The sequence below is a fragment of the Cucurbita pepo genome, chromosome 9, assembly GCF_057944985.1.
Source record: "Cucurbita pepo subsp. pepo isolate OVF chromosome 9, ASM5794498v1, whole genome shotgun sequence".
NCBI lineage: Eukaryota > Viridiplantae > Streptophyta > Magnoliopsida > Cucurbitales > Cucurbitaceae > Cucurbita > Cucurbita pepo.
Window position 1 is genome coordinate 3935476 of NC_141806.1, and position 14284 is coordinate 3949759.

The 14284-nt window shown below is 38.4% G+C and overlaps 2 protein-coding genes across 2 annotated transcripts; both read left to right on the plus strand.

Annotated features, from left to right (window-relative positions):
* Positions 1 to 1467: 1467 nt before the first annotated feature.
* Positions 1468 to 8967, plus strand: LOC111801725 (putative ABC transporter C family member 15). The gene is made up of 10 exons (XM_023685843.2): positions 1468 to 2625; positions 2701 to 4127; positions 4218 to 4304; positions 4951 to 5538; positions 5636 to 5800; positions 6516 to 6810; positions 6897 to 7417; positions 7487 to 7550; positions 7636 to 7875; positions 8660 to 8967. Exons 1-10 carry the CDS (start codon positions 1812 to 1814, stop codon positions 8788 to 8790), a joined length of 4332 nt encoding a protein of 1443 aa, XP_023541611.2. The 5' UTR covers positions 1468 to 1811; the 3' UTR covers positions 8791 to 8967.
* Positions 8968 to 10429: 1462 nt separating this feature from the next.
* On the plus strand, positions 10430 to 13344 carry LOC111801727 (pentatricopeptide repeat-containing protein At3g04130, mitochondrial). Its single transcript, XM_087126692.1, has one exon. The coding sequence runs from the start codon at positions 10955 to 10957 to the stop codon at positions 12485 to 12487; it is 1533 nt and encodes a 510-aa protein (XP_086982818.1). The 5' UTR covers positions 10430 to 10954; the 3' UTR covers positions 12488 to 13344.
* The last annotated feature ends 940 nt before the right edge of the window (positions 13345 to 14284 follow it).

The window sequence follows — 14284 nt, forward strand, 5'->3', positions numbered from 1 at the left end:
AAAAAAAAAAAAAAAATAATAATAATAATATATATATATATATATATATATATATATATATAATATTTATTCGGAAAGATTCATGAATTTAAAAAATTAAGCTTAAATTAGCATTTAATTTTGTGTAAAACCTGATATAATTAAAAATTTAAAAAATTAACATATTAGATATAAAATTAAATTTATGTTTAATATAATTCAAAACTTTCTAATTAAAAAAAAATTGTGAAATAAGTTAAATATTTAATAGACATAAAATTTAAAATTCAGAAACTTATTAAACAAAAAATTTATTATAAATTTTTTAAAATTTAAGAATTAGGTAGTCTTTTAAAATTCTCAACAATGGTTAAATTTGTAATTTAATTAATTAAATTATAAATTTAGAAAATATATTTTTAATTTGAATGATTTGAAATAATAAATTTAATTTCTAAAATTGGATAAAATTCTTAAAAAAAAAATAGATATTACTTATGAAAATTTTAGGAAATTAAAAAATTAAAAAAAATCCAAAAATAAAAAACGATTTAGAGCGTCAGTGAGGCTTACGCTTGCAGCCCACGTCAGCCGGTCTTCGGTCAAGCACCGGACCCCCTTTGAGGAGGTTGGCGACCCGAAGCCACCCGCTTGGCACAGAACTTAACGTTACGTCATCAGTCTCCGGTAATCCACGTGGCACATTCTCATTGGAGCACGGGATTCTATAAAATTAACGTGGCTGTAACTAAAACCTTTTGCGAATAAAGTTTTTCTAATTCCATTAACCAAAAAAACTTTTTTCTTCTTTTTATTTATTTATTTATTTATTAAACCTTTTTCATAAATTAACTTTAATTTTGAAATTTATTTATTTTTATTATTTTTATGGATCATTAATGAATTTTTTTTTACTATTTTTTAATTTTATTTTTGAGAAAGTATACAAGAATATTTACGGAGTTGGGTTCGAAATTTGTTTTACACTTTTATTCGATTGGTAACTCGAACAACTTAACCCAACACAAAAACAGAGGTTGGATCGAGTTATCACGTTCTTTTTTTTTTTTTAATTATTTTAAAAAAATCATACTTAATCACAGTACATATTATATTAATAATTAAATTCTTACGCAACATATCACTAACATCTGTTACAAATGTTAAATATTCTTAATCTTGCTAATAATCATAAAAGTAAAATAGGGTCAGGTTTGATTGTAGCCATGGAAGGATCGAGTTGACCCGACAAAAAAATGTCAATCGCGAGTCAACTTGAATTCAACTCAATCGAAACCAACAAAACATGACCTAACCTAACATTTATGATTTGGATCGAGTAGTTCAGATTGGTCTGTGATCCGATGAACATGTTATAAAACTTTTTTTAGTATGATAATAATAATAATTTATTTGGAATTGGAAGAATAATTTAAAATTGGAATATTATTAAATTTAAATAATTTAAAGAAAATTTTACCACAATTAATTCGCAAAATGGAGCCATAATGAGGAGATCATTGGAGTTGCAGGTTGGGCTGGAATGTTTCCACAGTCGAGAGCGATATGAACTGGGGACGACAAAGATTAGTCCAAAAAGCTACAGAGTTCCGCCATTTTTAAATGCGATTCTTCTTTATATAAAGAACATGCTCCTTGGCTACTGCGATAAATCCATTCCGATTCTTTATATTTGATTCAGTTTTCGCCATTTTCGTAACATCCACGTGCTTTTCTCAAATTACTCTGTTCTTCTGCTGCTCTTACTGAAACCGTCATTCCTTGTTGTTCATGTTCTTCTCAATGCTTGGCGATCTTTAATCTCTGTTTTCATGGATTTTGCTTCTGTAATCGTAAATGCTGTGTTTATTTTTGCATTTTCGATATGGGTTTTGGTTCATTTTCGATGTGGAAACCCTCGATTGAGAAACACAGCGGCTCGAGGATCTAAATGGCTGATCAGAATCACGATCTTTTCTAATGCTGTTCTTCCGTTCTTGTATTGTGGTTTTGCTGTTTATGAATATTTGAATAGCAAATTTGTTTGTTGGGAATTGGCCGTTTCTGCTTTAACTTGGAGTTTGGCTGCTGCTATTGCTATCTACTGGAGAAATGATGTGTATCATGAAGGCAAACCATGGCCTATGATTCTAATTGTTTGGTGGGTTTTCTCTTGTTTCTATGGTTTAGGTTGTTTGATTCTTTTCCTGCTTACCCACTTGAAATCCATGGAAATCCCTCGTTTTCTTCCAAAACCCACCATTGTAGACTGTGCTTCCTTCACTTTGTGTTTGATAATCTGTTGTACTGCACTGACTGTTAGCTATTCCAAGAACCACAATGATCTTGAGAAGCTATTGCTTCAAACAGAGAATGTTTGTTCCTCTGAAGATCATGGTGGTTTTGTGAGTCCTGGATTGTGGAGTCAAATTACATTCCAATGGATGAATCCTCTGTTCAAAAAGGGAAGGATTCAAAAACTTGAATTAGCCCATGTTCCTTGTGTTCCTCAATCTGAAACAGCCGAGTATGCTTCCATGTTGCTCGAAGAATCGATTGAGAGAACGAAAATCGAATCGTCTTCCTTGCCTAAAGCTATTGTTCTAGCTACATGGAAGCCCCTGGTCTTAACAGCAATCTTTGCAGGTACCCTATTGATCTTCCTTACACGTTGAATTCGTCTCGATATACTCTAATTTCTTTGTTCAAAACTTTTCTCAGGTGTCAACACATTAGCATCGTTTATGGGGCCTGTTCTAATCACCAATTTTGTGAACTATCTATTGCGAAAGGACGATGACTCGAGCAACCGTGACGGGTTGATTCTTGCGTTCTTCTTCTTTTTCGCCAAGACATTGGAGTCTCTTACTCAAAGACAGTGCTATTTCGGCACTCACCGTCTCGGTATACAGATAAGAGCAGCTCTTACAGTGATGATTTACAAGAAATGTGTTTCTATAAATGCTGCTGGTCCAAGTAATGGTAAAATAACAAATTTGATTAATGTAGATGTTGAAAGAATTGGGGACTTCTCTTGGTATATTCACAAAATTTGGTTGCTTCCTGTTCAAGTAGTTCTAGCTCTTGTTATCCTTTATATGAATCTTGGACTTGCTCCTTCAATTACTGCTCTCTTAGCCATAGTATTCATAATGGTGGGCAATACGCCTTTGGCGAGTATTCAAGAAAGTCTACACTCGAAGATAATGGATGCGAAAGATTCCCGGATCAAATTGACCTCAGAGACTCTAAGAAACATGAGAGTCTTGAAACTGCATTCTTGGGAACAGACGTTTTTGAAGAAGATCTTGAAACTTAGAGACGTTGAGAGAGGCTGGTTGAAGAGATACCTCTATACATGCTCGGTTATAGCAGTTCTCTTTTGGGTGTCACCAACTTTAGTTTCAGTAGTCACTTTTGGTGCTTGTGTTTTGATGAATGTCTCTCTAACAGCAGGCACAGTGTTATCAGCCATAGCTACTTTTCGGATCTTACAAGAACCGATTTATAATCTACCCGAGCTAGTTTCCATGATTGCTCAAACGAAAGTTTCCCTCGACCGTATTGACGAGTTCATTCGAGAAGAAGATCAAAGGAAACAGATTTATTATCCTCCATCTAGTTCATCAGACATTATGGTTGAAATAGAGGTGGGAGAGTATTCATGGGATGCCAGTGATCGAAACGTTAAACCGACGATAACCGTTGCAGAGAAGATGCAAATACCAAAGGGTTACAAGGTTGCAGTTTGTGGATCGGTCGGTTCAGGAAAATCGAGCTTACTTTGTAGCCTACTAGGCGAGATTCCACAGATTTCAGGAACACAAATGAAGGTACATGGAACTAAAGCTTATGTTCCCCAAACTGCTTGGATTCAATCAGGCACGGTTCGAGAGAATGTGCTCTTTGGGAAGGAAATTGATGAACGTTTTTATGGGGATGTGTTAGAAGGCTGTGCTTTGGACCAGGATATCAAGCTGTGGCTGGATGGAGATTGTACTTTATTGGGAGAGAGGGGGCTGAACTTAAGTGGAGGCCAAAAGCAGAGAGTTCAATTGGCAAGGGCTGTCTATAGTGATGCTGATGTTTACTTCCTGGACGATCCGTTTAGCGCCGTGGACGCTTGTACTGGAACACATTTGTTCGAGGCAAGCGCCATCTTTCTGTGTTTTCTTGTTGTTTCTTTCTTTTTATGCTCTCTATAAATGATTTACATAAGAAACTTTGATGATATGCAGAGATGTCTTTTGCAACTTTTGTCTGATAAGACTGTCTTGTATGCTACTCATCACTTGGAATTCATAGAAGCCGCCGACCTCGTTCTGGTAAGCAGTGTTAGAAATAACGACTCTCTACATTGGTATGATATTGTCCACTTTGAGCATAAGCTCTCATGACTTTGCTTTGGGTTTCCCCAAAAGGCCTCCTACCAATGGAGATAGTATTCCTTATTTATAAACCCATGATTCCTCCCAACAATCCTCAACGATCCTCCCCTCGAACAAAGTACACTACAGAGCCTCCCCTGAGGCCTATGGAGTCCTCGAACAACCTTCCTTTAATCGAGGCTCAACTCCTTCTCTAGAGTCCTCGAACAAAGTACACCCTTTGTTCGACACTTGAGTCAGTTTTGACTACACATTCGAGGCTCACAACTTCTTTGTTCAACGGTGGAGAATTCTATTGACATGGCTAAGTTAAGGGCATGACTCTGATACCATGTTAGGAATAACGACTCTCCACAATGGTATGATAGTGTCCATTTTGAGCATAAGCTCTCATGACTTTGCTTTGGGCTTCCCCAAAAGATCTCATACCAATGGAGATGTGTTTCCTTACTTATAAACCCACGATCATTCCCTAAATTAGCCAATATTGGACTCCTTCCCGACAATCCTCAACAAGCGGCTGGGTTTTTTTTTGTTGCTTTCCATGGAACATCACTTGTAATTCAAATGCTTTTGCTTGCAGGTGATGAAGAATGGTCATGTTGTTCAATCAGGAAAGTATGCAGAATTGATATCAGACTCAAATGGTGAGCTTGCTAGGCACATTGCAGCACACAGAAAGTCATTGAATGGAGTTGAACCATTCAAAGAGGATAAACCTCATCTTAAACCAAGTCAGATGGAAGCTCAAGATGAAAATTCTTCCCTGACCCTTGGAAATGGAGACCTTATGAGGACTCAAGAAGAGGAATCTCAAACAGGTCGTGTAAAGTGGAGCGTATACTCGACCTTCATTACATCGGCTTATAAAGGAACTCTTGTTCCTGTTGTCCTTCTATGTCAAGTTTTCTTTCAAATTCTTCAGATGGGTAGCAATTACTGGATTTCTTGGGCAACAGAAGAAGAAGGCAAGGTTAGCAGAGAGCAACTGATAGGGATCTTCATTTTGATGTCGGGCGTGAGCTCCGTCTTTATATTAGGCCGGGCCATCGTGATGGCAACCATTGCTATTGAGACTGCACAACGGATGTTTCTTGGAATGGTGACATCAATTTTTGCTGCACCTATTTCTTTCTTTGATGTCAAACCTTCAAGCCAAATCCTTAACAGAGTTAATACCTTCTCAATGTGTTTGCTATCAACTACTCTATTCAGTTTTTCACTGAATCGATCATTTTAACCCCCTTTTCATGTTCTTTGTGATGCAGTCATCTAATGATCAAAGCACTTTGGATACAGATATCCCTTATAGATTAGGAGGATTGGCCTTTGCACTAATTCAGCTGTTGAGTATCATTATCTTGATGTCCAAGGTTGCATGGCATGTTTTCCCCCTCTTCCTTGTCGTCCTCGCTATTTCTATATGGTATCAGGTAAGAACATAATCCCTCTTTTAGCTTACAATATTGTCCAAACCACCGCTAGCAGATATTGTGAGATCCCACCTCAGTTGGAGAGGGGAACGAAACATTCTTTATAAGGGTGTGGAAACCTCTCCCTACCATAAGGCTAATGACGATACGTAACAGACCAAAACGGACAATATTTGCTAGCGATGGGCTTGAGTTGTTACAAATGGTATCAGAGCCAGTCACCGGACGGTGTGATGCACTGGTTGGAGTAGGACTAGACTCTCCCTAGCAGACGCGTTTCAAAATCTTGAGGGAAAGCCCGGAAGGGAAAGCCTAAAGAGAACAATATTTGTTAGCGGTGAGTTTGGGCTGTTATAAATGATATCATAGTCAGACACCGAGCGGTGTGTCAGCGAGGACGCTAGACCCCCAAGGGGGGTAGATTGTGAGATCCCACATCGGTTGGAGAGGGAAACGAAACATTTCTTATAAGGGTGTGGAAACATCTCCCTAGCAGACGAGTTTTAAAACCGTGAGGCTGACAGTAATACATAACGGGCCAAAGCAGACAATATCTGCTAGCAGTGGACTTGGACCGTTAGAAATATGCTATTTCACTATTGAACAAACAGTAAAAAGCTATTGTTCCTTGAATTTGCATACTCTGCAGCATCCGTCAATGTGAGATGCTTTGAATATTATGCTGAATGCTTTGTTCTTTCAATTTCCTTAACAGGGATACTACATCAGTACAGCTAGAGAATTAGCTAGAATGGTTGGGATTCGAAAAGCTCCAATTCTTCATCACTTTTCTGAAACAGTTGTAGGTGCAACTATCATTCGTTGTTTCAATCAAGAAGTTCGTTTCTTAACGAAAATACTCGAACTAGTTGATGATCATTCTCGTATCGTTTTCCACAACTCAACTTCAATGGAATGGTTATGCCTCCGAATCAATTTTCTTTTCGACGCAGTCTTCGTTCTTGTCCTCGTCATCTTAGTAACCCTTCCTAGATCTGCTATCAACCCAAGTAACCTTTCCAAACTTCAGCTATCTCCATTGATGCCACTGCTATCCATTCGCTCACCTAACCATTGGTTTATTATGTCACTACAGGTTTAGCAGGATTAGCAGCCACATACGGTTTAAACTTAAACGTTCTTCAATCTTGGGTCATATGGAATCTATGCAATGTTGAGAACAAAATGATATCTGTTGAGAGAGTTCTTCAGTTCACAAACATAGCTTCTGAGGAGCCAGCGGTCGTTCATGATTGTAGGCCAATGCCAGAATGGCCAAAGGAGGGGAACATAGAACTTGAGGACCTTCATGTTCAATACCGTCCTAATCTTCCAATGGTTTTGAAAGGAATCACTTGTACCTTCCCTAAAAGGAAGAAGATTGGTGTTGTTGGCAGGACAGGAAGTGGCAAGTCCACGTTAATCCAAGCACTTTTTAGGATGGTTGAGCCCTTTGCAGGAAGAATACTCATTGATGGAGTTGATATTGCTAAAATGGGTCTGCATGATCTGAGGTCTAGGCTGGGTATCATTCCACAAGACCCAACATTGTTCAAAGGAACCATGAGAACAAATCTTGACCCTTTGCAGCAACATACTGATCAAGAAATATGGGAGGTGAGATTCCAAATGCCTTTTTAGAGAATGAAAAGTTAACGTGATCGTTAAACTGACTCGATGTTTCAGGTCCTTCGGAAGTGTCGGTTCGCCGAGATCTTCAAAACGGATCAAACGGTTCTTGAAGCACCAGGTGGGTTACTTTTTTTTGAAGTTCTTGTTCAGTTTATGTTATCTTTTACTCATGAGTACTGTTTTGGTGTTGGGAAATGGTGCAGTTGCTGAAGGTGGAGAGAATTGGAGTGTTGGACAGCGGCAGCTTGTTTGCTTAGCTAGAGTTCTTCTTAAGAAGCGTAGGATTCTTGTTTTGGATGAGGCAACAGCTTCCATTGATACTGCGACAGAGAATATAATCCAAGAAACGATACGGGAGGAGACGAAAGGATGTACTGTTATCACCGTAGCTCATCGTATACCGACTGTTATCGACAATGATTTGGTTTTGGTTCTTGATGAAGGTAAGCTAAGTTCTTGTGTAGTTTAGTAATTGTGAGATCCCACGTCGGTTGGAGAGGAGAACGAAACATTCTTTATAAGGATGGAAACCTCTCTCTAGGAGACGCATGTTAAAAACCTTGAGGGGAAGCCCGAAAGGGAAAGCTCAAAGAGGACAATATCTACTAGCGGTGGGCTTGAGCTGTTATGAATGGTACACGAAACATTTTTTATAAGAGTGTGAAAACCTATTCCTAGCAGACGCGTTTTAAAAACCTTGAGGGGAAGCCCGAAAGGGAAGTCCAAAGTGGACAATATCTACTAACAGTGAGATTTGGGCTGTTACAAATGGTAAACGAAACATTCTTTACAAGGGTGTGGAAACCTCTCTCTAGTAGATGTGTTTTCAAAGGCTTTAGGGGAAGCTTGAAAGGGAGAGCCCAAAGAGGATAACATCTGCTCGTAATGTGCTTGGACTGTTACAAATGGTAAACGAAGCATTCTTTATAAGGGTGTGGAAACCTCTCCCTAGAAAACGCATTTTAAAAACCTTAAGGGAAAACCCGAAAGGAAAAACCCAAAGAGGACAATATAGGCTAGCGGTAGGCTTCGGCTGTTAAAATGGTAAACGAAATATTCTTTACAAGAGTGTGGAAACCTGTCCCTAACAAATGCGTTTTAAAAACCTTGAGGGGAAGCCCGAAAGGGAAAAAGCCCAGAGAGGACATTATCTGCTATCAGTGGGTTTGAGCCGTTAAAATACTACTTTCCTTGCAATTCTAATGCACAAGAGTTTCGTTTTTACAGGGAAGGTCATTGAGTACGACAAGCCATCTCGACTACTCGAGAACAGTTCTTCTTCGTTTTCAAAGTTGGTGGCGGAATTCTTGAGAAGATCATCATCCAATAGTCACTCTCAAACAGTGGAGGGTAGCTGAAGTTCATGAGTTTGATATCATCCAGTAAGAACTGGTACTAACTGCATAGGATGAAGATCCTATGAGCAATACCAAAATCCTAGCAAATACCACTAACAAGCTTTTTAACAACAGTTGATGAGATAGATTAGGCGTTAACCATAGCTTTTTTCTTTTCTTTTCTTTTCTTTTTTTTTTTTTTTTTTTTTTAATGTAATTGAAATTGGCTTACTAAAGTTTGGTGTCACACATCAATTAAAGATACTTATCTTTCTGAATCTCGACCATTTTGAAACAGGAAGCCTCAAGGAAAGCGTGTAGAGATGTCTATGGACAGGGTGGAGACGGGACGTCCCTAAAAAACAATAATAATTCATTATAACTACATAATTTATAAGAAATTTTAATAATCCTATCTCATTTATCCGAAAGGGAAGAAGATTCTCTCCGCCCTCTCTCTATTCCCTCATAAACGAGAATTTTCTACTCTATTTGGGATGACCCATGCTAGAGATGTCCGTAGAGTTGGACGGGGACATGGAAACCTTCTTTGTCCTTATCCCGACGCGAAATTTTTCATTTATTTTGATTGGGATCAAGGAATTCTCCACCACTGAATATGTGGAGATCAGGTTCGTTTGCTTCTCTCCTCTAAAAGTCGAGTAACTTCACGACTCTCGATCAATTCCGATTCGAAGAAATAGAAAAAAAAAGAGAAGGAAACGAAAAGTGAAGAGAAACTTGAACTTCGGTTGATCTTACCTCATTCACCCTTGTCAAATCATTAATTGAAACTGTATGGGTAAATAAGTGTTTGGTAATTTCACGAGGTAAATGGGTTCCGAAGCCGTGATTAGGGTAGCATCGCCAAGGAAGGTCAGGGAATAGAGTCAAAGTTGAGAAGGAGAAAACGAAGACAGAATCAACTCAGTAAATAAGTTAAATGTTTTTTTTGAAGTAAATAAGTTAAAGGTTTTTTTTTGAAGACAGAATCAACTCAGGTTTTTTTTTTTTTTTTTTTTTTATCTCGTAAAGGGGAATAGAGTCAAAGGAAGAAGACGAAGACAGAATCAACTTAGTAAATAAGTTAAAGGTTTTTTTTTATCTCGAAAAGGAAGGTCAGGGAATAGAGTCAAAGGAAGAAGACGAAGAGAGAATCAACTCACTAACTAAGTTAAAGGTTTTTTTTTTTTTTTTAATCTCGAACCTGATTGAACAAGGTAAAACATATTATCCTCTTCCCTCTTCCTTCTCGAACTCTAAAGCAATTATAATCCTTCACCTTCAAACACTCGGCAAAGCAGTGAAAAACAAATAAAATTTGGAGTCGAGTCAATTCAATCCTCTCCTTCACCTTGGTTCACTCGGTAAAGCTATTGAGTAGAATTTTCTCCATTCTTTATATATTATAAAATATTTATATTATTTTTAAATATTTTTTAATTTTTTAATATAATTTATAAAATATTCTAATAAATTTAAAAATATTTTATAAAAGAAAAATATATTATAATGTTAATTAAAAAATTAATATTATAATATAGTTTTTCAACCCTTAAAAAAATATTTACTTATTTAGTTTTAGTTTTAGTTTTGAATTTTGATATTATATATATATATATATCAAACGACATGTCGGTTCTAAATACGTTAAAGAACCGATGCTGCTCAGTTCATCTTTCTCGGAGTTCGGCCGCAATTTTATCTGAAACCTCGAGTCCAAGTTGTTTTTCTGGATTGGAAACCCTAGTTTGTGAATTCCATATTTTGAAGGAATTCATTTACTTTCTGACTGATTGACCGCATTTCTCCTCACTGCCACTCTTGTTTTCGTTCATTGTGAGTTCTTAATTCGCTGTTCTATCGTTTCAATTTGGCGAAGAATTGCAGATCAGATACCTGCACTACGTTCCTTGAAACTGGACTACGACTTCCACAGATGCGTGGATTTTACTGTATCAATTGTGGTTATTGCTGATTTTCGACCCTAAGGCTTTTTCTCTGGACTGTGAAATTCTTCCTGAATTGCATACTCCGTAGTTCGAAATTTCTCTCGTCACTCAATCAAGAATAAGAGAAACTTTTCCATTCTGAAGTTTTCTGTGTTATATTAGTTGCGGAAGAATAAATCCAAGTTTGTTTGTTTGTTTGTTTGTTACTTTGGATTTTCTTCCTGGTGTGCTTCATGTCATTACGTTTTCAGAAGAATCTTAAGAGCATTTGTGGTGTTCTTGATCGTTGTAAACTATTTGCTTATTTTCATGTATCCTCTGCAAATTTTTCGTCTCCGCTGGAACCTTCCATTTCTATAAGAGCTAGAGATTTGCAGCAAATAATTCAATCTGAATGTCAGACAAAACTTTCTGATATTGATTTGATCATTTCCAAAGTTCGGGTTGGTAGCAGCGAGGATGAAGTTTTTCAGTCTCTCTTGCACGATCAAGCGTGTACCCGCGTACAATTCTCCCATGAACTTGTTTACAAATTGCTCCAACGATTCAAAGATGATTGGAAGTCTGCATTGGGTGTTTTTAGATGGGCAGAGTCACTCTCTGGATTCAAGCACACACCGGATTTGTATGACGTTATTATAGATACATTGGGGAAAACAAAGCAAATGGTCAAGATGAAAGGTATGCTAGAAGAAATGAAGGAAGCTCAGCTCGTAACGCTTAATACTCTAGCTAAGGCTATGCGAAGGTTTGCCGGTGCTGGACAATGGGAAGATGCTGTGAGAATATTTGATGATTTGGGAACGTTTGGGTTGGAGAAGAACACTGAATCCATGAATGTGCTGCTTGATACTCTGTGCAAAGAGAAGAGGGTTGAACAAGCTCGACGGATATATTTGGATCTTAAGTCCCATATATCCCCAAATGCCAACACGTTCAACACGTTTATTCATGGTTGGTGTAAAGTCAATAGAGTTGACGAGGCACACTGGACGTTACAAGAAATGAAGGGACATGGTTATCGTCCTTGCGTCATTAGTTATTCAACGATTATCCTATTTTATTGTCGTCGTTGCAAGTTTAGTAAGGTTTATGAGTTGCTTGATGAAATGGATGCTCAAGGATGCCCTGCAAATGTCATCACTTACACTACTATCATGTGTTCACTAACAAAGTCGGAAGAATTTGAGGAAGCCTTGCAAATTGCTGAGAGAATGAAATCTGCTGGATGTGAACCCGATACGCTGTTTTATAATTGTTTGATCCATACATTAGGGAGAGCGGGTAAAGTACAGGAAGCTATTCATGTATTCGAAGTAGAAATGCCGAGCAAGAGTGTTTTGCCGAATACATCGACTTACAATTCTATGATTTCCATGTACTGTCATCGTGCACAAGAACAGAAGGCTATGAAATTGCTTGAGGAGATGGAGAAATCAGGGCTTTGTAAACCTGATGTCCAGACATATTACCCATTGCTCAAATCCTGCTTTAGAACTGGAAAGACAGACAATGTTTTGAGCAAGTTGTTGGATGACATGATGAATAAACAGCATTTGAGTCTTGATATATCAACTTATTCCCTTTTAATTCATGGTCTTTGTAGATCAAATAAGTGCGAGTGGGCTTACCAGCTATTTGAGACGATGATCGGTCAAGATATAAAGCCGAGATACCTTACATGTAAACTGCTTCTGGATGAAGTTAAGCAGAAGAACATGGATGAAGTTGCTGAGAGGATTGAAGATATCATGAAGAAATTGTGAGCTTCTGAGTAACAAATCTGGATTTTTGTGCACGGTAGGCATAGGCGACGAAGTTGATCATTCGTGATTTTGTTATCTGAGTGTCGTCTTAATTTTAATTTGGTTGCTTGAGATGCTTCCTTTCTCACTTGTTGGGCTCATAAGCACATGAGATATAGATCGTCAGGTCGGGCGATTGGGTGTCGATGAAGTAAGTGTTGGTTTTCAAGAGGATTGATCAATTGGAATTGAAGATATCATGAAGAAATTGTGAGCTTCTGAGTAGCAAACCTATGAGCTGTGAAAAAGCATACCCTTCTCTTCTGGATTTTTGTGTACGATAGACATAGGTGACGGAGTTGATCATTCGTGATTTTGTTATCTGAGTGTCATCTTAATTTTAATTTGGTTGCTCGAGATGCCTCCATTCTCACTTTGTTGGACGATATAGATCGTCGGGTCAAGTGATTGGGTGTCGATGAAGTAACTGTTGGTTTTCAAGAGGATTGATCAATTGGAATTGAAGATATCATGAAGAATTGATGAGTAACAAACCTGTGAGCTGGAAAAAGCATACCCTTCTCGTCTAGATTTTTGTGCTCGATAGGCATAGGCGACGAAGTTGATCATTCGTGATTTTGTTATTTGAGTGTCGTCTTAATTTTAATTTGGTTGCTTGAGATGCTTCCGTTCTTACTTTGTTGGGCTCATAAGCACATGGGATATAGATCGTCGGGTCGGGCGATTAGGGGTCGATGAAGTATGTGTTCGTTTTCAAGAGGATTGAGGTTGCGAGTTTTCGTGACTCTTAAACTATGCAGATGAACTGGTCTATGCTTCTGGTAACTGATATGTTCAGGAGTAAATATGTTGAAATTCCTCGCTTTTCTGATGTCATTTGTTCACTCTACAACACACCTTTGTTAGATGTGATGCCAAAGAACAGTTTGTAACAAACTGACCTTTGAAGCATATTCCTCGAGAAAAATCAACCTATCATGAGATCTTACATCGGTTGGGAGGAGAGTGAAATATTTTTTGTAAGAGTGTGTAAACTACTCTCTAGTAGACACGTTTTAAAATTGTGAGACTGACGGAGATATGTAATGGAACAAAGCGGACAATATCTACTAGCGGTGGAGAGAGGAATGAAACATTTATTATAAGGGTGTAGAAACCTCTCTAGTTGTGGTGTCCCACATTGGTTGGGGAGGAGAACAAATCACCCTTCATAAGGGTGTGGAAACCTTCCCCTAGTAGACGCGTTTTAAAGCCTTGAGGGGAAGAGCCCAAAGAGGATAATATCTGTTAGCGGTGGATCTGGGTCGTTACAAATGGTATCAGAGCCAGTCACCGGATGATGTGCTGGCCTTCTCGCCCTTCCCTGAAGGGGGGTAGACACGAGACGGTGTGCCAGTAAGGACGCTGGGCCCCAAAAGGGGGTGGATTTGAGGGCGGTCCCACGTCGATTGGATAAAGGAACGAGTGCCAGCGAGGACGCTGGGACCCGAAGGGGGGTGGATTGTGATTTCCCACATTGGTTGGGGAGGAGAACAAATCACCTTTTATAAGGGTGTGGAAACCTTAAGACGCGTTTTAAAGCCTTGAGGGGAAGTCTGAAAGGGAAAGCCCAAAGAGGACAATATCTGTTAGCAGTGGATTTGGGTCGTTACACTAGTAGATGAGTTGTAAAATCGTGAGACTGACGGCGATATGTAGTCTGAAAGGGAAAGCCCAAAGAGGACAATATCTGTTAGCAGTGGATTTGGGTCGTTACACTAGTAGATGAGTTGTAAAATCGTGAGACTGACGGCGATA

Coding starts and splice junctions, on each gene's coding strand:
- LOC111801725 (XM_023685843.2), top strand. CDS start 1,812: ATGGATTTTGCTTCTGTAATCGTAAATGCTGTGTTTATTTTTGCATTT. Junction 5,539..5,635: donor CAAGCCAAATCCTTAACAGA/GTTAATACCTTC, acceptor TTTGTGATGCAG/TCATCTAATGATCAAAGCAC. Junction 7,876..8,659: donor GGTTTTGGTTCTTGATGAAG/GTAAGCTAAGTT, acceptor TCGTTTTTACAG/GGAAGGTCATTGAGTACGAC.
- LOC111801727 (XM_087126692.1), top strand. CDS start 10,955: ATGTCATTACGTTTTCAGAAGAATCTTAAGAGCATTTGTGGTGTTCTT.